This window comes from Salvia hispanica, chromosome 3, assembly GCF_029641045.1.
Source record: "Salvia hispanica isolate PSC_SH4W2 chromosome 3, Shi_PSC_v1, whole genome shotgun sequence".
NCBI lineage: Eukaryota > Viridiplantae > Streptophyta > Magnoliopsida > Lamiales > Lamiaceae > Salvia > Salvia hispanica.
The window spans coordinates 34,043,801-34,065,490 of NC_142694.1; the positions used below are offsets into that span (position 1 = coordinate 34,043,801).

At 38.0% G+C, this 21,690-nt stretch overlaps 3 protein-coding genes and 2 pseudogenes across 4 annotated transcripts; 4 read left to right on the top strand and 1 right to left on the bottom strand.

Moving 5' to 3' along the window:
- The first annotated feature begins 6,221 nt into the window (after window positions 1-6,221).
- LOC125216221 (chalcone 4'-O-glucosyltransferase pseudogene) lies at window positions 6,222-7,758 on the top strand (annotated as a pseudogene).
- A 1,376-nt stretch (window positions 7,759-9,134) lies between these two features.
- Window positions 9,135-11,341, top strand: LOC125216224 (reticulon-like protein B2). Its single transcript, XM_048117881.2, has 5 exons — window positions 9,135-9,406; window positions 10,378-10,558; window positions 10,646-10,787; window positions 10,888-10,957; window positions 11,035-11,341. The coding sequence occupies exons 1-5, from the start codon at window positions 9,214-9,216 to the stop codon at window positions 11,202-11,204; spliced, it is 756 nt and encodes a 251-aa protein (XP_047973838.1). The 5' UTR covers window positions 9,135-9,213; the 3' UTR covers window positions 11,205-11,341.
- A 942-nt stretch (window positions 11,342-12,283) lies between these two features.
- Window positions 12,284-17,318, top strand: LOC125216220 (plastidial pyruvate kinase 2). 2 transcript variants are annotated; one of them, XM_089068143.1, is made up of 12 exons: window positions 12,284-12,639; window positions 13,262-13,548; window positions 13,747-13,912; window positions 14,245-14,379; window positions 14,490-14,600; window positions 14,728-14,816; window positions 15,054-15,116; window positions 15,196-15,371; window positions 15,823-15,922; window positions 16,029-16,177; window positions 16,340-16,448; window positions 16,938-17,318. In XM_089068143.1, the coding sequence occupies exons 2-12, from the start codon at window positions 13,444-13,446 to the stop codon at window positions 17,043-17,045; spliced, it is 1,311 nt and encodes a 436-aa protein (XP_088924269.1). In that variant the 5' UTR covers window positions 12,284-12,639; window positions 13,262-13,443; the 3' UTR covers window positions 17,046-17,318. The 2 variants fall into 2 exon arrangements, with proteins under 2 accessions (XP_088924269.1, XP_088924270.1); XM_089068144.1 differs by having other exon boundaries at window positions 13,280-13,548.
- A 138-nt stretch (window positions 17,319-17,456) lies between these two features.
- Window positions 17,457-19,089, top strand: LOC125216222 (acidic endochitinase-like; annotated as a pseudogene).
- A 654-nt stretch (window positions 19,090-19,743) lies between these two features.
- On the bottom strand, window positions 19,744-21,247 carry LOC125216223 (acidic endochitinase-like). Its single transcript, XM_048117880.2, has 2 exons — window positions 20,854-21,247; window positions 19,744-20,514 (listed from the first exon to the last, which is right to left on the bottom strand). The coding sequence occupies exons 1-2, from the start codon at window positions 21,145-21,147 to the stop codon at window positions 19,867-19,869; spliced, it is 942 nt and encodes a 313-aa protein (XP_047973837.1). The 5' UTR covers window positions 21,148-21,247; the 3' UTR covers window positions 19,744-19,866.
- Window positions 21,248-21,690: the final 443 nt, after the last annotated feature.

Below are 21,690 nucleotides of genomic sequence, written 5' to 3' on the forward strand. Positions count from 1 at the left end.
CTGGTTTGATTGGTATGATAGCCATAGATAGTCCCTCCTATCCATCCTTTTCTCGTTGTTTGATTGCCATGATACCACTATCTCTAAGCCCGTCTAGGCCCCGTGGACTATCCACAAATTTGTGAATACACTATACCGCTCAACTGTTGCCCCTTTCACTTTCTCTCTCTCTCCCACTTTTACTCACTTTCTCTGCAACTCTTCTCTCACCGACTTACCCCCACCAGATTTCTCAACCGCCTCTCTCCTCTCCCTCTCTACGGTACCGGTGGTTCATTCACTTTGGGCGATCACATTCGTTGAAATCTAGAATTAACATCTCCATGGCTGCCGTCACACAACCGAAACTTGGCAAAATGTCGTTACAATCATGGAAATAATTGCACATTTGCATCTCCGCGGTTGCCGCGACCATGAATCCGTGTATGCCAGCGTCGAGAAGCCGCTCATCTCGCGCAGTCAGTTGCGCTGCTCGAGTTCCTCCATAGCCTCGCCAGAATCGTTAGTTCTCCATTCACCTCCACTCGTGGAGGTGACCGGAATCACAAGCGAGGTAGGGCTGATCTACTAAGCGCTGCTGTATCTGAAGGAATCAGGTGACAAATTCAGCATCAGAATACTGAATAGGTGGACAAATTCGGTAATTTTTGTTGATCTTCAAAGCGCATTCTATTGAAAGATTTGTTCGGTGTTTACATTGTAGTTTTGGACTTGGGCTTCTCTTCTCATTGATTGAAGTCTATGTTATTTCTTCAAAATCAGTCTGTTTTTTTTTCTCAAATTTTCAATGGAAATTTTAATTTGTTCACCTTTTCTTGAGACATTTTGATTATGATTTGGTCTTTACTTACAATTTTGATTATCGTTAATAATTTTGTTGATAGCATCATCGTTAACATCCATTTACTTTAACTTAATCATAAAATATAGATACAAAGAGTAGTGATATAGGGCAAGTGCCTATTAAAGGCATAACTAGAGAATAAATATTAGCCACAAGATCAAGAAATCAAGGGCTGATATAAACCTATGTGATTTTTGAAAATGGAGGAGAAATCAGTTCACTATATTAAACATTTACTTCACTATAAGAAGGCAGGGGTATAATGGACATTTCACAAATGAAATTAGGTTAATCTCTCATTTACGTAATTCATCTCCCCCGCCATCACTCCTCTTCCCGGCTTCTCGAAGTACCCAATTCAATCGAATTCGAGATCGAATCACCATCCCCGTGAATCGCACAACCGATTCCTTTTTCCGCATTTGCTTTGCTTCTCAACTCACTTCCAATCCAATCCAATTACTAAGTCTAATTCAGCCGATCCGAATGTTTACAATCGAAATGAAAATTAGTAATCAGCAATAACACTCCTTTGAATCGGTGTTCCGATTCAGTAGAAGTAAAATATTTTGAAATTGAAGTGTAGAGAGAGAACGCGATAGATTAGGACAATTTGTAGTGTGGATTTCAGTGCTAACAATAATGAAGATCAAATTTATTTTTCTGGTACTTCCTTTGGAATAGATTACTATTCGTAAGACTTTTTACTAGATTTAGAAAAGCTTACCGCAATATTAAAGAGAGAAAACGTGCTTAGAGTGAAGTATTCCATGGTTAGAATGAAGTGTTTGTGATGCATGCTTAGAGTGATCTATTTTTTCATCTCAGTGAAGTAAAACGTGCTTACAGTGAAGTGTTTGTGATCCAAGCTATTAGTGACCATTTTTTCATTTCAGTGAAGTAAAACATGCTTAGAGTGAAGTATTCCATGGTTAGAGTGAAGTGTTTGTGATGCATGTTATTAGTGATCAGTTTTTTTCATTTCAATGAAGTAAAATCTGCTTAGAGTGAAGTATTACATGCTTAGAGCAAAGTGTTGGTGATCTATGCTTATAGTGCACTATTTTTTCATTTCAGTGAAGTAAAATGTGCTTAAAGTGAAGTATTTCATGCTTAGAGTGAAGTGTTTGTGATCCATGCTTATAGTGCACTGTTTTTTCATCTCAGTGAAGTAAAAACGTTCTTAGAGTGAAGTATTCTAAGGTTAGAGTGAAGTATTATGATGCATGATGGTGCATTTATTATGCTTATAGTGAAGTATATTGTGTTTATAGTGAAATATAATATCCTTATAGTGAAGTATATACAATGAATTGTTTTTGACTATGTATTTAATTTCATATTAATCCTTTTTAGTTTCTATAAATAATAGCTGTTGACATACTTAAAGAAAGACGAAGAGAAAGATCCAGTGCAGCGAAAGCAGAGGCTAAGATGATGATTGGAAGCTTGGCGTTAATGAAGGCGAATATCATACCAATTTGATATTTTTAGCATGTTTCGTTTATTTCACTGTAAACCCTATTCGGTTCATTTAAATTCAATAGTATGTTTGTAACTAACATGTATTTTTATATAAAATTTTTAACTATTTAGTTCATAGCTATTTTTTCACAAATGATATGCTTCTAAACAATATACTGTTCACAAATGAGCTACAACGAAATAAGTATGCTGAACAAAAAAAAAAGTTTTCAACGAAACATAACTCATTAACAGTGAACTAAAACCATTAGAAAGTGAACTAGATACATGTAAGAAGTGAACTAATATGTAAGAAATTAGGAACGAATTCGAACTTGAGTTGAGCACAAAAAAAAATCTGCTACAAAACAAATCCCTTATAGTAAACTAAAAACAAGTAAAAAGTGAACTAAACATTATTTACAATGTGCTACATACACAACCAGTGGTCATATTGTCAAGGACCTTCTTAATAACAACTTTGATTCCCAAATCTTGGCCTGTTGCAATCAATTTGGGAGCCGCACCCATATATTTCACAAATTGGTTCAATAACTATGAAAAGAAGTCAGTATTTTCCTTGGGCAGAAGTCCAACAGCAAATGTCATGGGAAAACCGTGATTATTCTTGCCCATAAACGGAGCAAACATCATACAAAACCTACATATTAAAATCATCATATAAGTACACTATAACGAAACTTTAATTCACTGTAAGTGATATAAACTTCACTATAAGGCAGGTCACCACTATAAAGTGTATGCTCATTTTTACTTCACTATATGTTATATAAACTTCACTATTTGACATGTTTACTTCACTCTATGGTATACTTCACAATATGATTCATTATAAGCATTGTATGCATTACTATAAGCATAATATAATTCACTATAAAGATAATATATTTCATTGTAAGCATATATCATAGTTCACTATATGCACAATATACATCACAATGTTCTCAATATACTTCACTGATTCACTATAATATCTTTCACTGTAAGCATATATCCTAGTTCACTATATGCACTACAAGACATGCAGAATATACTTTAGTGTAAGCATATACTAGTTCACTATATGCTCAACATACATCACTATATGTTCAATACTTCACTATATGAAATATTCACATCACTGTAAGCGATAAATCAATGTTGTATAAAAAAGTCATGTTATACTTCACTGTTCGTTGCATATACTTCACTATATGAAACATTCACATTACTGTAAGCGATAAATCAATGTTGTATAAAAAGGTCATGTTATACTTCACTGTTCGTTACATATACTTCACTATATGAAATATTTACTTCACTATGAGCAATAAATACACCACTCCAACATAATATGAGTAATATTAGAACTAATCATGTTGAGCAATTCACAAAACACGTACACTTTAATTTAAAGCATATATACATCACGTTAACCACTAAATACCTCACTCTAATGTCTTTTCACATCACACACTCTAATATGTTGAGAACAAACACAGAGACTTCAGCTTCGTCAATTTAACTTATAATAATTGATAATTACCTCTAGATCAGTTTCTCCTTGCTCTTCCGACAAAGAGTAATCATAATCGAAATAATCCTCCAATGATCGTATCAGAATTGAATCCATATGATTAGGAATTCGGATGTCGCTGATCAATCACACTGGAGGAATGAATCGTGGCTATTCAATCGCAATGGAGGAATGAATCGTGATTAATGAATCAGAATATATCGTGCTGGGGGAACAAATCGTCGATGATCAGTTGCGTTGGACGATTCACGATGAAGACGATCGGAAATCTGAAATAAAACAAGATGAATAATTTAGGAATCACACAATTTACGATGAAGAACAAATCAAGACGATTCACGATGAAGAACAAATTTTGAATTTGGAAGAAATCGCGCTTTGAATTTGGGAGAAATCACGTTGAGTTTGAGATATTGAATTCACGTTGATATATTGAATTCCGAAAATACCCTTGGGCTATTATTTTTAACAAAAAACCTGAAAATTTGTTTAACCTATAAGATTAAATTGGAGTAACAAGATGTGTGGCTGAGATTTATTCTCTAGTTATACACTTAAAATTAGTTAGACCTTGATCACTCCTCTAGATACACATTTACATACAAATATCTTCAAGTAACAAGGACAATTTTTGTCATTTTACATCTTATCTATAAATCACTATCCTGTCAATCAAACAACATCATAAAATACTATTATCTGACACTATCTTATTTTCGGCCCGAAAATACTCCCTACGTCCCATTTAAGATGACAAGTTTTCCTTTTTAGTTTGTCCCAACTAAGATGCCACATTTCCTTTTCTGGAAACTTTTTCTCTATTAATATACTCAACCACTTTTCCCACCCCTATTAAAATATTTATCTTTCTTTTTGTCTCTATTTTAATACTTCCACCCATCTCTCTCCAATTAAACACATTAACCAATAACTTCTAAAATCTCGTACCGGCTAAGGAATGTGTCATCTTAGCCGGAACGGAAAGAGTAATTATGATAACTATCTTGCTAATGCTCTCAATAGAAGTATTGATAAAACAATTGAAGTTTAACATAAAACCCTAGATATTGATGAATTTTTTATGAAATAAAATGTAGCTTTCAAGTTTCTAGTTTGCTTCTGATAGCTCAATAAATATAACAGCAAACTATTTGTGAGTGATTGGGATGATTGTCGTTTAAAATTTAAATCGTAATATTGTGATGACCTTTTCTCAGTCTCATGACTTTTTAAATTCAAGTAAAACATTACTATACTTCTCAAAATCTTTACCATTATTCTATAATGTTTTAGTTTAAAACTATTAATAAGTACGTCCCGGATAATTCGACTCATTTTGACTGGGCACAAATTTTATGAAATATAATAAAAAGTGAGTTGAAAAAGTTAATAGGATGTGATTCTATTTTTATATATTAATTTTATAATAAAATGTGAGTATCAAATTTGTGACAACCAAACGACATCATCATATTCTCAGTTTTAATTGACGTCGATTTATTTGAAACAATGTGATTTTGTTACCAAGTCATTTTGACTAGTACTCCATGTGATACTTACAAAATTAAAATAGTACTATGATAGTATATTTTTATTTAAAAGTTGTAAGAATAACAAGTTAATTGAAATGGCAACGATGCATTAATAATTTAATACTAGTAGTATATTTTTGTCAGATGATTAATATAATTTCTTAAAACAATAACTAAAGGTATAATTGTTACATCACTTTAGTGAAACATTGATATCATATTCATAAAGAGGAATTTCTTACCGCAACTGGTGAGCATATATCTCACCAGTTTCTTTGAATTTTTCTTCTTGAGAACAGAAGTAAAATAGGGTGCAAATTTAGTATTATTATAACTAAGTTTAAGTTTAATTAAATTATAATAATATCATAGATTTTGAACCCGTCTTCGGCTAAATCCAACTAATTTTGCTTGATCGAGTTTGCAGATTAAGATCAATAGTCTCTCAAACCTCAAGGTCATCATAGTTCCGCACTGTCAACTGCGCTACGATCCGTTGGTTCTACAACTAATTTTTAATGTTTTAATCAAAATTCACATCAACTTACCGACAATAAATAACAGAGAATGGAGACTAGAATAATTAATCAGTCAAAGATCTTGGATTCAAGTCAATTTGACATTTACTTTTTCATACGAGGTCACTTCACATAATTAGCAGAAAACACGTGGACCAAAATCATAATCACGCATTACGTCTATATCAACAAAGAGTATGTTTCATTAAAAATTTGGAATTATTACAAAAAACTTAAGTTTTATATAATTATAAAAATCAATAGTACTACAATATTATTATTTTACTTCTTTCACCCCATTTTCTATATATACATACTCGTACATAGAAAAGGTTGAAAATAACAACAGAAATGGAAGAGACGATAGTGCTTTACTCCACACCAGAACACCTCAATTCCCTCACATGTCTCGCTCTCTTCATCGCTAAACACCACCCTTCTATCTCCGTCGCCGTCCTCTCCACCGACGCGCCTCCCATCCCCGCTGCTTCTTCCGTCACCTTCCTCCGCCTCCCCTCCCCCGATCTCCCCGCCAAATTCACCCCAGTCGAGCTCTTCTTCGAAACCCCTCGCCTCAACAACCCCAATTTTCGACAAGCCCTAGCTCAAATCTCGCTGAAATCAAACATCAGAGCTGTCGTTCTCGACTTCTTCTGCAACTACGCGTTTGAAATTTGCGAGAGTTTAAGCATTCCGGTTTACTTCTGCAACACCACCGGCGCGTCCGCCCTCTGCGCTTTGATGTACTGGCCGCAATTTCACGACAAAACCGGTGGGAAATTGGGGGATTCGGTAGAGATCCCCGGCTGCCCGGTGATTCCGGCGGCGGATCTGCCGGAGATGCTGCATTTCCCTCAGAGTCGTAGTTACAAACACTTGATGGACACGGCGAAGAATATTGAGAAATCGGCCGGAGTCATCGTCAACACTTTCGCCGCGCTCGAGGTGAGGGCGCTTGAAGCGCTGAGGAACAATCTCTGCACGACGAATCCGCCGATCTACGCGATCGGGCCGTTGATTGATGTGAGAATTAGAAACGACGCCGTTGACGAATGCCTCCGGTGGCTCGATTCGCAGCCGAGTAAGAGCGTGATTTTCCTCTGCTTCGGGAGAAGAGGCGCGTTTTCGGGGGAGCAATTGAGGGAGATCGCAATCGGATTGGAGAATTCCGGCTACAGATTCGTGTGGGCGGTGCGGAGCTCCGGATCGGGATCGGAGGAGCTGGAATCTGTGCTGCCGGAGGGTTTCGTGGAGAGGACGGGAGAAAGGGGGAGAGTGCTCAAGTCATGGGCGCCGCAGACGGCGGTGCTGAGTCACGGCTCGGTGGGGGGGTTCGTGACGCACTGCGGGCAGAGCTCGGTGCTCGAGGCGGTGTCGTTTGGCGTGCCGATGATCGGGTGGCCGTTGTACGCGGAGCAGAGGATGAACCGGGTTGTCATGGTGGAGGAAATGAAGGTGGCGGTGGCGGTGGAGTTAGGGCAGGAGGGGTTCGTGGCGGCGGGGGAGGTAGAGGAGAGGGTTCGGGAGCTGATGGAGTCGAGGAGGGGGGAGGAGATCGGGCGGAGGGTGGAGGAATTGAGAGCTGCGGCGGCAGCCGCGGGGAGGGAGGGTGGATCGGCGGTGGTGGCGTTGGACGAGTTTATAACGGCGGTCCAGGGTGCACGTGAGTTGCATGAGAATAAGGGCTCGGTGTAAAAGCACTCTATGCGTGACCGACGTGCATAATATGCTCACGGCTTGCATGAGTAATGTTTTTTTTTTGTAATTAATGTATAAATATATTGATAAAATAATTAGCAATAAATAAATAATGTAAAAGTTACGAAACAAAATTTTGTATTAAGTCTTTCTCGTCGCAAAACTCTCTCCTATAATAGACATAATTAAATTTACTTAGGTATGGATACTCTCAAGTAGGAGTAGTAATAAATTGATAACAGCAGCAGCCTATAAATTTAATCCTATGGTAGGCGGTAGCAATGTAGCCATGCAAATAGGTGCATCGACCTAAATAATTAACTACCAATATATTAAAAGCGTACACATTGTTTTATTTCCGCGACCAGTATTCGTGTGTAATGTGATGATCATTAATGGGGCACTAATAAGATTAGAGATCCCATTGAAATATAATTTTGAATCGAGAATACATTGAATGGGCTGGTTAAGAATTGGAACCTTTAATTTAGCCTTTCTATTCTACTCTACACGACGGGTAGACCTCAATGTAATGGGGGAGGGCTTTAGCCCCTAATAAAATGATTTTCTAAAACTTTTTTCTATTATAAAGTATTAAAATTTATTCATTTTTTACCCACGTTATTATAAAGTCCCTATTAATAATCGAAGATGCCTACAAATTTACTTTTAAGTTAAATTTTGAAAATTTAGCCCATACTAACGTTTATTTCTGCGTCCGACACTGTCTACACGCTTAGGCATATTGTGATTTTGGAATATACTGTTGATAATCTATATTTCTTATGTCCAAAGGTAGTTGAGCCATTTTTTTTTCACTGATTTTGAAAACTGATACTATAATAAATAGTTAAAATAGAGATAAATAATGTAAGAGAGACGTTAATGTAGATAAAAGTCTTTTTTACGTTACTTTTTCTCAAGTTTAACTATTTATTGTCATTTTTTATAAATTAGTGAAAAAAAATGACTTAACTATCTTGGAACATACTCCTATAATATTATTTCCATCTAACTCTGAATGACATATTTTTTTGCCTATTGTTAGTATACAATGATATCAATTGGGTCAGCCCATTAAATTGCAGGTTAACGTAGTTGCGGGTTTAAAAATTTGAAAGATAGGTCTAAACATTTAGGTATCGGGCTAGCCCACATAATTATCGGAATAAAAGTTAAATATTATAATAAATCTATGTAATTTTTGATAAATTTCTTCTAGTAAAATTAATCTCATTTTACTAACAATATTTTAATAATTAATCTTTATGTTTTACATATCGTAACAATTTTATATTAAAATTACAAGAATTAATTACAAGAATTTTACAAAGGTTCTTTAACAATGCTTTAATGCGTAAGTATTACATAGATAGAGTCGTAGTATGATTAAAAATGTTACTATGTATCTACCAAATCTAGTGCATTTTAATTTATTTACCACAAAATAGTAAGTGCGATTTATTGCGATTACCATTATTTCAAATATTGTGTTTTTGAAATCTTAAAAATATAAACTTTCATCATCTATAAATCACGAAAACTTAAATCTCGTGAAAAGTCTGAAAATTAAAAACCATACTAACGCAAGGCGGCGACTGAGATCGGAATTTGGAATCCATGGCCGATCACGCCGCCGAGCATGAGAAGCACGAGTCCGAATCTCTGATCGAAAAGATCACGGAGAAATTGCACGGCTCTGATTCGGACGGCGACGACGGCATTAAATCGGCCGCCTCCGCCGTCAAGTCCAAGATCTACCGCCTGTTCGGCCGCGAAAAGTCCATTCACAAAGTTCTAGGCGGTGGAAAACGTATGGCATTGCATTAATGAAATTTTAAAATCGTTTTTTATTACTCTCGCTGCTCTATCTGAAATTTGTTAGTATCGAAACTCGGAATTTTCGAAATGAAATTTGGTTGTGGTTTTGCAGAGGAGTGTTTAGGTTTTATCACTATTGAGTGATGGTTTATGAAAAAGATTAATTTGTTACTTAGTTTGGTAGCGAGAGAAGATGGATGTTGTGTTTTCTGTATTCATTCACACTGATATAGTTGCTTCTGTTAAGCTCATTCTTCATTCTTGTGGGGAATGCTACCCGATTCCACCTTCTTTTTTCTAGATCGGCTACTAGCTTGCTTATTTGATTAATTTATTTCTTTTTTGTTCTGTTCATATCATATGGAAAATTTAGTTTTAAATATGCAATGTTAACATCACATTGTTGAATAAGTGAATCTGTATGTCTTATGCTGAGTGGTATATGTATAGCATTCCTTTTGATCTAAAATCAAACTATTCGTTCCAACAAAGCCACATCGATTCTTTGTTCGAATGGGAAAATTGATGTACATTACATCTTTGTATTTCCTTGTAGTACCTTTTTGGGTAAAAAATTCAATTATATAATATTACTCGTAGATCGTTGGTTTGCTGTTTGCTGTGTGTCTGTCGGATATCCGTTTGGTTGCATTCTTTGTGGAACATATGAAATAAGTCGAGCTAAAATCAAAACTATATGTTAGATGAAAGGAACAGTGGTTCTCTTTTCCGTGCCATTAGGTTGTTCAAATGGAAAAATGATGTACATTTCATCTTTGTATTTCTTTGTATCATTTTTGGGTGAAAATTTCAATTAAATCCTATTTGTAGATAGTGAGTTTGCCGTGTGTCTGTCGGATATCCTTTTAGTTTCATTCTTCGTTGGAACATATGGAATAAGTCAGTATTTGATTGATATGCAGTTTAGATGCCAATCCAACATATCGTTTCCTCCTCTTGCAGATGCTGATATTTTGCTATGGAGGAACAAGAAAGTATCAGCTGGCGTGCTTGGTGTTGCGACACTGATTTGGGTGCTTTTTGAATTGCTCGAATACCATTTGTTAGCGCTAGTGTGCCATATCCTGATCTTTGGTCTAGCAATCGTTTTTCTGTGGTCAAATGCATCCTCTTTTATCAACAGGTACGCTTATCAACCACAAGCTATCCTCTTTTGATTTCTACTAGAACAGACATTTTACATGATTACATCCTATGTCATGCTTTTCAGATCTCGTCCTAGGATCCCCGAAGTTGTTATCCCCGAGGATATTGTTCGTGATGTAGCTTCTGCCTTGTGGAGTGAAGTCAATTTCGCTCTTGCCACCCTCAGAGAGATTGCATCCGGGAAAGATGTGAAGAGCTTCCTTGCAGTATGTCAATCTTATCAGTCCCTTGTTCGTTTCTGGATTGTTCGAGTGATTGGATTATTGATTCACATCTAACAACTTAATCTTTGTCGTGTGCTTTCAGGTGATTGCTGGACTGTGGGTTCTTTCTGTACTAGGAAGCTGCCTCAACTTCCTCACCTTGTTCTACATCGGTAAGTACATTGCCGATTGCCACCTTTTCCTCATTCGAGTTTCCCCCTGGACTTACCAACACCCCCCATGCAAACAGGTTTCGTTGTGCTGCACTCGGTGCCTCTGCTCTATGAAAAATACGAGGATCAGGTGGACGCTTTTGCGGAGAAAGCTGAGGCCGAGCTGAAGAAACAGTACGCCGTGTTCCGTTCCCAGGTGTTGAGTGAAATTCTGAGAGGGCCATTGAAGGATAAGAAGTTCCTGTAATGAACAGAAATCATAATAATAAAAATGAATAAAAAATCGGCTGTGCATCCATCTCGTTGCCGTAGTATGTCACCCGACCAATGGTCAGACTTATCTAACTAACTAAATGATGAAACAATAATTGTTTATTGGCTTAATTTAATTTTTTTAAAAGGTTTGATGCATTCACATTACTCCCTCGTTCATTTTAAATGGCATACTCGTATAGAGACTAGAGTCCATTGCTAATGATTGAATTTGATCCAACTCTTAGAATTGAATATAATGGTCAATATTTTGCCAATTGGTCGTCTAAAAGAATACTCCTACATTACAACACCATTATGCCTATATTGATCTTCTCTTCAGTGAAGTGTTTGTGTACACTCCAACATGCCTTATCCTATCACATTGCATAATATTTTCAAAGATATTGATAGCGACTTTACTATCTCAAAATATTCGGCAAGTTCATGATGTAAACAAACCATTCTTTTTCTGAATCACAAACATCACTATCTTTGTGATGCTGGAGGAAAACCAAATAACCAGTCTCTCCATTATGATAGATGAGGCATATCTCCAATTATTGTAGTGCATCTCATGAACTCGGTTGTAACTTTTAGATGCATACATCGTTTCAATATGGGAAAAATATAGTACTTCCTTCGTCCCAACTAAGTTGAATCGTATTTTTTTTTTAACAAAAAACAAACATCACATTACTCTTACTTTATTCCATCAGATACTTTCCTCCGTATTTATCTTTCCTACTTTATTCATCTCTACTGCTTTTCAACAGTTTCTTAATTTTTGTGCCCAAAAGTTTTGCTTCAACTTAGTTGGGATGGAGGGAGTACGTTTTATTGCGTGCTCTGTCATTATGTTTTAATAATAATATGTCCGGTCCCACAAACTTTGCATTCAGTCTTGTTCTCGTCTTCTCTCGAATAGATCATGTACTCACTCTAGCAGTAGTGTAGTTTTGGGCTCATTTGGGCTTTAGTTTTGGGCCAAACTGCACCTATATGGAGCCCACCACCTTCTCTGAACAGCTTCTCGACACAATCAACCAAAACGACGACGTCAAAACCGTATTTTTCTTTCTTCAATTTTCGATACAAACGATACACAAAACTTCCAAATTTATCGGCGATTTCTCCAATCCCCCTCTCAATTTACACACGTTTCTCTCTCTTTGAGCTTTTTTTCTGCAATGGCGCAAGTGGTGGCGACGCGGCTGATTCATGCTACCTTGGTGCCCAATCCTGGCTCTATCACTCCACACAGCTGCGCGGAGAAGCTGAAGCCGAGCTGTGGCTTCAGAGCTAAGGTTCTGGCTCAAACAGAGAGGAGGAGGAGCCGCCGCGGAGCTGTGCATGTCAGCGGCGCGCCGGTCGTGGCGAGGAGATCTGCTGCGGAAGTTGTTCCGGTATCTCCTGAAGATGTAGTTAAGGTTTGTTGTTTTATTTAGTTTTTGTTGCTTTGTTTAGAATGCTGGATTAATTTCAAGGTGAATGTTGGTTTATTGCTTATCTTATTCTTCAATTGACGAGCATTTCTGTCTCCGCTAGCAATTTTGAAGCATTTGTGGAGTGTGTTGAATTATTTGCGATTATACTTCACTTAAAACTTGAATGCTTGGCTTGATATCCTTGGTGTAATGGTGGAAGCTAATCGTTGTTGCTTATCTTCCGAATTGATATCTTTAACTCAGTTCGGAATCTTCTATTTCCAGTTTGGTTTTAGGATATTGATTGAATGAAGAATTATTTGCCGCTAATAGAAATTTATTTCTTTAAAATAATTTAGTTTAATATGCTTATGTTGTATCGAAGGCTATGTGTTACTTCATTTTCGGAGATGCTGGAGATTTTCGATTTGACGCTTATATGTTCAATGGTGCATAAGTGCATTTCGTGGTGCCTAATATAGTGCTCTGACTCTGATCTCCCGTACTGATATTTTTCTGTTGAAGACTTGATGTGTCAACCTTTAATTGTTGCGTGACATGCATGAAGTGAAACGGTATTGTACATTTTCAAGGAGCTATTTTCTGTTTTTTTTTTCTCGACCAGGCTTTAGCGCAAAATCAGTTTTCACAGGTGATTCCCCAACTTGGTGACACATCTGTGGGTGTGTGGTCTAAGCCTCTGGTTAGACGCAAGACAAAGATTGTTTGCACAATTGGCCCCTCGACCGACACTAAGGAAATGATATGGAAGCTGGCTGAGGCTGGTATGAAGTTGCTCGTCTTAATATGTCCCATGGAGATCATGCATCACACCAGAAAGTCATTGATTTGGTTAAAGAATATAATGCTCAAGCGAAGGACAATGTTATTGCCATCATGCTTGACACCAAGGCAAGTTCTTTTCCATTTGCCTCCAAAATTTTCCTAGTGCTGTGGGCATGAAATTGGTTGTTTTTTTTCTAATTACTGTCTTAGTCAAGTAAGTAGTCACTTGTACAGTGTTATTGTTAGAAGTTAAACTATCAAATCTCAATTTGTTTGTTACTTTTATTGATGTATTCTTAAGACCATCCTGAATTCTGCTGGCAGGGTCCTGAGGTTAGAAGTGGTGATTTACCTCAACCAATTACATTGGTGCCGGGTCAGGAATTTACTTTTACAATTCGAAGAGGAGTTGGGACTGCAGATTGTGTTAGTGTCAACTATGATGATTTCGTTAACGATGTTGAAGATGGGGACATGCTTCTCGTTGATGGTACATTATTGTGATTTCGTAGAATTGCTTTGTTCTTATTCACGTATTAGGCTATCTATAAATGCTAATATGACTTTCTAACCTTTGCTTGTTTGGTCTTGCATCATTAATCATAAGCTCAATTGTTAATTTTCATATGTTTATATGTTCCCATTGAACTTACTATTTTTCTTTTTCTTTTTTTTTTCATTTCTGTGCACTAGTCATAGTGTGACTTCTTTTTTCTTGTTTCTGGAAGGGGGGCGGGTAGGACATCATATACAAGTGACTATATCTACAAGTACATTGTACGGAACTTCTAAACTATTGCTGACCACTGCTTGATTATACAGGTGGTATGATGTCATTTTTAGTAAAATCAAAGAATGAAGACTCAGTGAAATGTGAAGTTGTTGATGGAGGAGAACTTAAATCTCGTCGACATCTTAATGTTCGGGGAAAAAGTGCAACACTTCCATCCATTACTGGTTAGAAAAGGAACACATTTGTTGAATCATTTGTTATTTTTGCTGTGTTTGCCATGTAATGTCTTCGTCTTTTATCCCTCAAGTAATTATATCTGGCACTAATCCAACAGATAAAGACTGGGATGATATTAAATTTGGAGTCGACAACAAAGTTGACTTTTACGCTGTTTCCTTTGTCAAGGACGCTGCTGTGGTCCATGAACTAAAGAACTATCTCAAAGGTAATCTCGAGCTCTTGATCTGAGGATTGACCAAATAATTTTATTATTATAGTACAAATTAAGTCAATGTATTTCTGAAATAATAATTCTCTCTCTGTCTCTTCTAATTCCCCCATCTCTTCTGCAGATGCTGGTGCAGACATTCACGTCATTGTGAAAATTGAAAGTGCAGATTCCATACCTAACTTGCATTCAATCATAACTGCATCTGATGGGGTAATGCTTCAAAATTGCTTTTTGAACAATGGTGCAACCGCATTTTCAATTTTGTGGAAGTTACCTTATACTTTAAAAAGAATTTGTTTTTAATTTGGACTTTTGCTGTTTGTCAATATCATTCTTATATATGTATTACATATGTACATGTTTAACGTAGAAACTCACTCTGATAAAGTAAGGAAAGATACTGTGTGCAAGGTAATGATGATAGTTTTATTTTATCTTCTTTGTCAGGCAATGGTTGCCAGAGGGGATCTTGGTGCAGAGTTGCCAATTGAAGAAGTCCCTTTATTACAGGTAACTCATTAGATCTTCTGTATGCATCCACAAATCCAGGCCATTATCGCAATATGTTACAAACTTGTTTCAACTGTAGGAAGAAATTATCAGCATCTGTCGAAGTATGGGAAAAGCAGTCATAGTGGCAACAAATATGCTTGAAAGCATGATTGTACATCCTACTCCTACACGAGCAGAGGTTTCGGATATTGCTATTGCTGTAAAGGAAGGTGCCGATGCAGTTATGCTTTCAGGGGAAACTGCGCATGGGAAGTAAGTGATTTTCCATTGCTCGTGACATTAGATGGCCATTCGTTCACCTATCAGTTTCATCATAATTATTATTCCTTGCTTTGCATGATCAAACTAGTTAGATTCCAGTATTAGGTTCTGTTAGAGACATAGGTTAAAGGAGACAGGAACTCACGGAATAAAATTACAATCATAATCAATGATTCATAGAACAGGAACCTCTTGTCCCAAGAACATCTGTGTGGATCTGATAAATAATAAAACTCCTCAGTGGTTCCTCTTGTAAGGAGAAGGAACCCTTTTATTGACTAGGCCGAGAAAGCCTGTAAAAGGAGCCCATGGACTAACTAACTTAATTCGTAAATAATAACCAAAGAGAGAATAATTAATAACCGCAACAAAATTAAACTAAACAATCTGAAGCGTTGCGTGCAGTCTTTCTTAGTTCTTGAATAATCATTATACGTGGCAGGTTCCCTCTGAAAGCTGTCAAGGTCATGCACACAGTCTCTTTGACTGAGGCTACTATAGTGGGTGCACAAACTCCTCCAAATCTAGGACTAGCCTTCGAGGTTAGTTTAGTTACCTCATTCCACATCTAAGCTGTAATTTGTCTACAAATATCGAGTATATAGAAAGTGTGTTAGAGTCTTTATTGTTTAATGATTATTTTTGCAGAATCATATGAGTGAAATGTTTGCATTCCATGCTACTATGATGTCAAACACACTTGGAACTTCAATTGTCGTCTTCACTAGGACAGGCTTCATGGCAGTTCTCCTCAGCCATTACCGGCCATCTGGCACAATTTTCGCTTTCACAAATGAGTGAGTCCCACCGTCGTCTAGAACTTAATGTTTTATTATATTTATTAAAGTAAATTATCATTCCTCATCGAAGATTTTAAAAGTGTAAGTTGAGTTAGTACAATTTACACAGGTCAGCATGCTCCATAGCTTGATTTTCATTATTTTGTAATTCTGTAACAGTAAGAGAGTACAACAGAGATTGGCTTTGTACCAGGGGGTTTGCCCCATACACATGGACTTCTTGGAAGATGCCGACGAGACATTTGCAAATGCATTGGATTTATTACAGGTATCGTTCATCTATTTCTTTCGCTTGAATTATATTTACGTTATAACTTATTCAACGAAAGGAATCATTACAACCATACGCTTTTATTTCTCACCTTTTAAAGAATACTATTGCACAAACGAAAGTGGGCCATCAAATCAATTTCTCCTAGTATTGTCCGCATGATCCTCTTGATTCCATAGATTTTGCATTATCTCGTTCTTGCATCCGTATTTGAATCTTATATTAGGAAATAAACACACAAACACAAACAAAATAAACACATGAGATTTAAGTACATAATTTTTTGATACTACAATTTACAATGAGAGAGGAGGTATAAATAGGCAGAAAAACGAATCCTATCCACAGTGGGAAATGGGCTGGGCCTAAATATAAACTGTATGGACGCCCAGACTGTCTGATGTGGTCGTAGACTGATTAACTCCCTGTCGGTCTCCTTTAGTTCCTCTTAACATGTCTTCTTATACATGGCGTTGTCTCCTACAGAAGCAGGGAATGGTGAAAGAGGGCGAGGAGATTGCTCTTGTACAGAGTGGCAAGCAACCGATCTGGCGGTTCCAGTCCACACATAACATTCAGGTCAGGAAAGTGTAGATTGAAGATTCACATGCAGACATGCTCCATTTCATGCCTTTTGTCCTAGCAAGGCTCAACAGCAGTAATCGCCATTTCACGGGTAACCAACTGACCATTCAGCCATATCTTTGGGAATTTTTGTTTCTTTGCCTTTCTCTTAGTTTTACAGAACGATTTTTATGTCAGTTTAAGCTGAGAATTAAGGCTTGTTTGTAGCAGTGAAGGTTGTAGGAAAATATTACTTGTGTGTATTATAAACCTTATGACTGCTGAAGTTTTCTCTGCCGTTTATATCAGCTGTTAGAAAACTTCATTTTCTTCCACCTCACGCGAATAGACAACTACTTCAATGTGCTATAAGATTAATAGAAAAGAAACTTATATAGATAAATGAATCGAAAATCAAATGACGATTCACTCATAGCCGGTTAATCTGAGGGCAAGAAAAGGTGAAGTTCTTGGTTGATGAAATCAACAATCCATCAAATAGGAAAGGTTAGGTTCTCTGTCCCGTAAGTAAGCTATCTCAATAAATGGATTATCTTGTGTAGTTAGATCTTGAATATAAGAGGATTTACTCTGAATCATCTTTGTACGTTTACATTCTGCTCGTTAGTTAAGTGTTAATCAAATATGAGTACTTCTTTCGTCCCCATAAATTAGTCTCTGTTTACCTTTTTGGTATGTGCATCAAAAATAGTAGACTTCTATTCTTGGAAGCCTTTTTCATTGCAAATTACTAATAACGTGAGTCTCACTATCCATTAATACTACTTAAATTACAGGACGACGAAGTATCATCATAATTTGCACACTATATAGCCCAGGTCTGACACAACTAGTCTGTATTAATATTGTCTTTACTATGATAGATTAAGTATAAATTGGGTTGGCTAGCAATGTGTTTGTGTATAAATTGAACACATTTATATATATAGAAATAAATTAAAATGTAGGAAATATAGAAATAGAAAATCATACACCTAGCTCTTGTCACATCCCTTATTTATCATTTTGCGATGAATGACTTCACATTTTTTGCCGTCTAGACCACGCCTTAACACTACAAAAATCCACCACAATTCTCTACCTATATGATAGTACTTCACAACCGTGCGTCTTTTCTCAGTCACATACAACTCAATCAGTTGAAATGGCACCCCATTCTCTTTCCTCCCCCCTCCTTCTCTCTCTCCTACCTATGCCTCCGCAGCTGGAATCGCCACGTATTGGGGCCAGGATGTCCGCGAGGGTTCCCTTGCCGACACATGCAACTCTCGCCTCTACCAATACATCAACATTGCCTTCCTAAACACCTTCGGCAGCAACAATATCCCCAAACTCAACCTCGCCGGCCACTGCACCCACGAGCCCGAACACGGCTTCAACACATGCGCACGCTTCAGTGCTGAGATCCGCATGTGCCAGGCCCGCGGCATCAAGGTGCTCCTCTCCCTCGGTGGTGCCGACGGTTACTACTCCCTCTCCTCCCCCGACGACGCGGCGCAGTTTGCCGCCTACCTATGGGACAACTACCTCAGCGGCAGATTCGGTGCCCGGCCGTTTGGGTGACGCCGTCCTCGACGGCATCGACGAGAAGGGCGCGGGCCAGCCCTGGGACGCTTTGGACTGAGGAAGGTGATCCTTTCTGCTGCGCCGCAGTGCCCGATTTCTGATGCGAACCTGGGTCCGGCGGTTGAGATGGGGCTTTTCGGTTATGTTCGGGTGCAGTTTTACAACAATCAGCAGTGTGATTACCACAGCGGACTTGACGGAGTTCTTAACAGTTGGAACAAGTGGGTAGCGGCTGTGCCCAGGGTCCAGGTGTTTATCGGAGTGCCAGCGAATGATACGATTAATGGATACATCCCGCCTGAGGTGATGAAATCGCAGGTGCTGCCGGCGATCAATGCTCCAGGAAAGTATGGAGGGGTGATGGTGTCGAATAGGTTTTTAGATAAGGGATTTAGTGCAGCCATTTCGCCCATTTTCTGAAAACTTCCTTTATGTTTACTTAATGTAAAACTTTGTGGTATGGACTATGGAATAACATCTTTTTAGATGACATTTATGATTTGGTTTAAGGGTTCTACTGAAATTGGAGAAGGTTATTAGGCAGAAGTCACGATTTAATATTTTAGAATAATTTTGCAAAGTGTAGATCATAATAAATGAAAGGTAAATTGTAATTTAAATCATTAAGTTTGTTCAGAAATTCTGATTAGTTTTATCAAATAATTAAATTACTATATAAAACTGCAGATTTTCTCAACTGTCTGGTGTTGCTCAAAGCACGTTTCACCAGAACAAGGAAAGAAAAAATAAAAAAGAATAGAGTTTAGTAAAATGCGTTGTATTGACTATTGAGCATCACCTCAAGAATGTGTTTTGTACATATTGGACTAAGTTTCATTATATAAATGACTATTAACCAAAATCAAAAGAATTAAGAGAAAACAAAGTCAAAGTTGAAGTTGAAAGCATTATCATCTTAGTTTCATTATATAAATGACTATTAACCAAAATCAAAAGAATTAAGAGAAAACAAAGTCAAAGTTGAAGTTGAAAGCATTATCATCTTAGTTATAGCTTTAAGCTTATGAATGAATAAAGTCAAAGCTATAAACCTAGCTGCTTCGGGCTGGCAAAAATCGACTTCTGATGCATTGCCCCTCTTGGGGTACTTCATTTTATTGCTATAAAACTAAGGCTCCCATTCGATAAACTTTTTCCGCCCATTTTATTCATTAAGTTGATCACAACTTACAAGCTTGGCTTTCAAATTTATTTAGTTACCAATTCATTCACACTACACATGAATGAAAGAAGCCAGCTTCATTCAAACCTGAGAAATGAGCAGGTCTTCAAATTTTCCTAGCGCCGGAGGGCACACATCTCCGACAATTAGCGAGCTGTACCCAGTGTTAGCATCGTTGTACCTATTCCACAGCATCACCCCTCCATACTTGGCCGTCTGCCTTATCACCGGCAGAATCTCGCTCTTCAGCTTCTCCGCCTCGATGTATCCCGACCCCGCTGCCCCGGGCGCTGCCGGCAGCCCCAGGAACAGCTCGTTCCCCGCCGGCAGCAGCGCGCTCCACTCGTTCCACGACTTGATCAAACTGGCCGCGCCGCCGCTGTAGTCGCAGGGCGGATTGTTGTAGAACTGCACCCACACGTAGTCGAACAGCCCGGTCTTGATGGCGACGTCGAGGTTCCGGTCCGGGAGGACGCACTGGGGGGCGGCGGAGAGGTAGATTTTCCTCTGGGGAGTGCTGTAGGCGGCGATCGCCCGGGCTAGGTCGTCCCAGTGTAGGGTGGAGGTCGGGTACTCGATGTCCAAGTCCACGCCGTCGAGGGCCACGTCACCAAGGGGTCCGCCGGAGCCGGATAGGTACGAGGTCCATAGATAGGCCGCGACTTGCTGGGCATCCTGTGTGGAGGAGATGCCGTAGTTGCCGATTGCGCCGCCGAGAGATAGCAGCACCTTGACGGAGGACAGACACAGAAAAAAATATTTTATGAAGTTTGGTCAAATTAAGATCAATTTCATCACTTTTAAAATTAAAATATTAAGTTACTAAGTCTCAATATTTTCTATTTATCTCATTCCTGAATAAACAAATGAGTCTTATGTTAAAAAAGAAATTGTTTACAAAATAATTTAAAAACATAAAAGAAAATTCCTGTACTTCAGTGACACGCGTTGCATAATGAGAAAGTTGAAATTTTTTATGATGTGATATTTTGGAAATATCAAATGAATAAGAGAAATAGATAATTTTAGATAACATTGACATATTTAAATATAAAAATTTGAAAAAACCTTGATGCCTAGGCTCTGGCAGTAGCGGATTTCGTTGGCGAAGATGGAGCAGGTGCCGGAGGGCGGGTTGCAGTGGCCGGCCAAGTTGAGGACGGGGGTTTGGCCGTTGCCGAAGGTGGTTAGGAAGGCCACGGCTACATATTTGTAGTTGTTGGTGGCGCAGGCGGCTTGTAGCGTGCCCTCGTTCCCGTTTTGGCCCCAGTAGATTGTGATACCACACCCATTGGAGAAGGGGGCGACGGCGGCGACGGCGACGGCGACAAGGAGGAAGACGAGGATTGAAAGAGACCCCATTTTTAAGTCGGCTTTGTTTTTTTAGATGGAGGAAGAGTGAGATGTTTTGGTCTTTTATACAAGTCTAACGTTGGACAAATGAATGATTTGGTAATAGGTGGATAATGTTTTTATTTTAGACACGTTTTTAGATTTGATTTTGGGTTTTGGAATCGAGAATTTTGAGATGGCCTAATCAATGCTGCCAAAGCGTAAAAAAAGGACGTTCACGTGAAGGTTCGTGAGTCCGCATCTCGTTTTTCTCATGTTATGGGTCACAATTAGGGTTAAGATATGTTGCGATTTTAATATGAGTTTAAATTATCGAAAAAACCAGCAATGGTCAATCTCGCGTCTTATAAAAATAGGCATTGGATCACAACTTTTACAATTTTCTCTATTGTTTCATAGGACATGGTGCATGTATGTGTAAAAAGTATAAACATGGTTGACTAGATTTATTAAGCGGCATTGTTTAAGTAGCCGAGCGTTTTATCCACAGTATTTTTTCGTGTGCCACATCATACATGATTTCCCTAAATCCAAAATTATGAAACAATTAAG

Excerpts from the sequence above, each read along its gene's own strand:
- LOC125216224 (XM_048117881.2), top strand. The coding sequence starts at position 9,214 with ATGGCCGATCACGCCGCCGAGCATGAGAAGCACGAGTCCGAATCTCTG. Across the intron at positions 10,559-10,645 it reads GCATCCTCTTTTATCAACAG|ATCTCGTCCTAGGATCCCCG; the intron begins GTACGCTTATCA and ends CATGCTTTTCAG. Across the intron at positions 10,958-11,034 it reads CCTCACCTTGTTCTACATCG|GTTTCGTTGTGCTGCACTCG; the intron begins GTAAGTACATTG and ends CCATGCAAACAG.
- LOC125216223 (XM_048117880.2), bottom strand. The coding sequence starts at position 21,147 with ATGGGGTCTCTTTCAATCCTCGTCTTCCTCCTTGTCGCCGTCGCCGTC. Across the intron at positions 20,515-20,853 it reads GCCAGAGCCTAGGCATCAAG|GTGCTGCTATCTCTCGGCGG; the intron begins GTTTTTTCAAAT and ends TCCTCCGTCAAG.
- LOC125216220 (XM_089068143.1), top strand. The coding sequence starts at position 13,444 with ATGTCCCATGGAGATCATGCATCACACCAGAAAGTCATTGATTTGGTT. Across the intron at positions 15,372-15,822 it reads GGGGAAACTGCGCATGGGAA|GTTCCCTCTGAAAGCTGTCA; the intron begins GTAAGTGATTTT and ends TATACGTGGCAG. Across the intron at positions 16,178-16,339 it reads ATTTTCGCTTTCACAAATGA|TAAGAGAGTACAACAGAGAT; the intron begins GTGAGTCCCACC and ends ATTCTGTAACAG.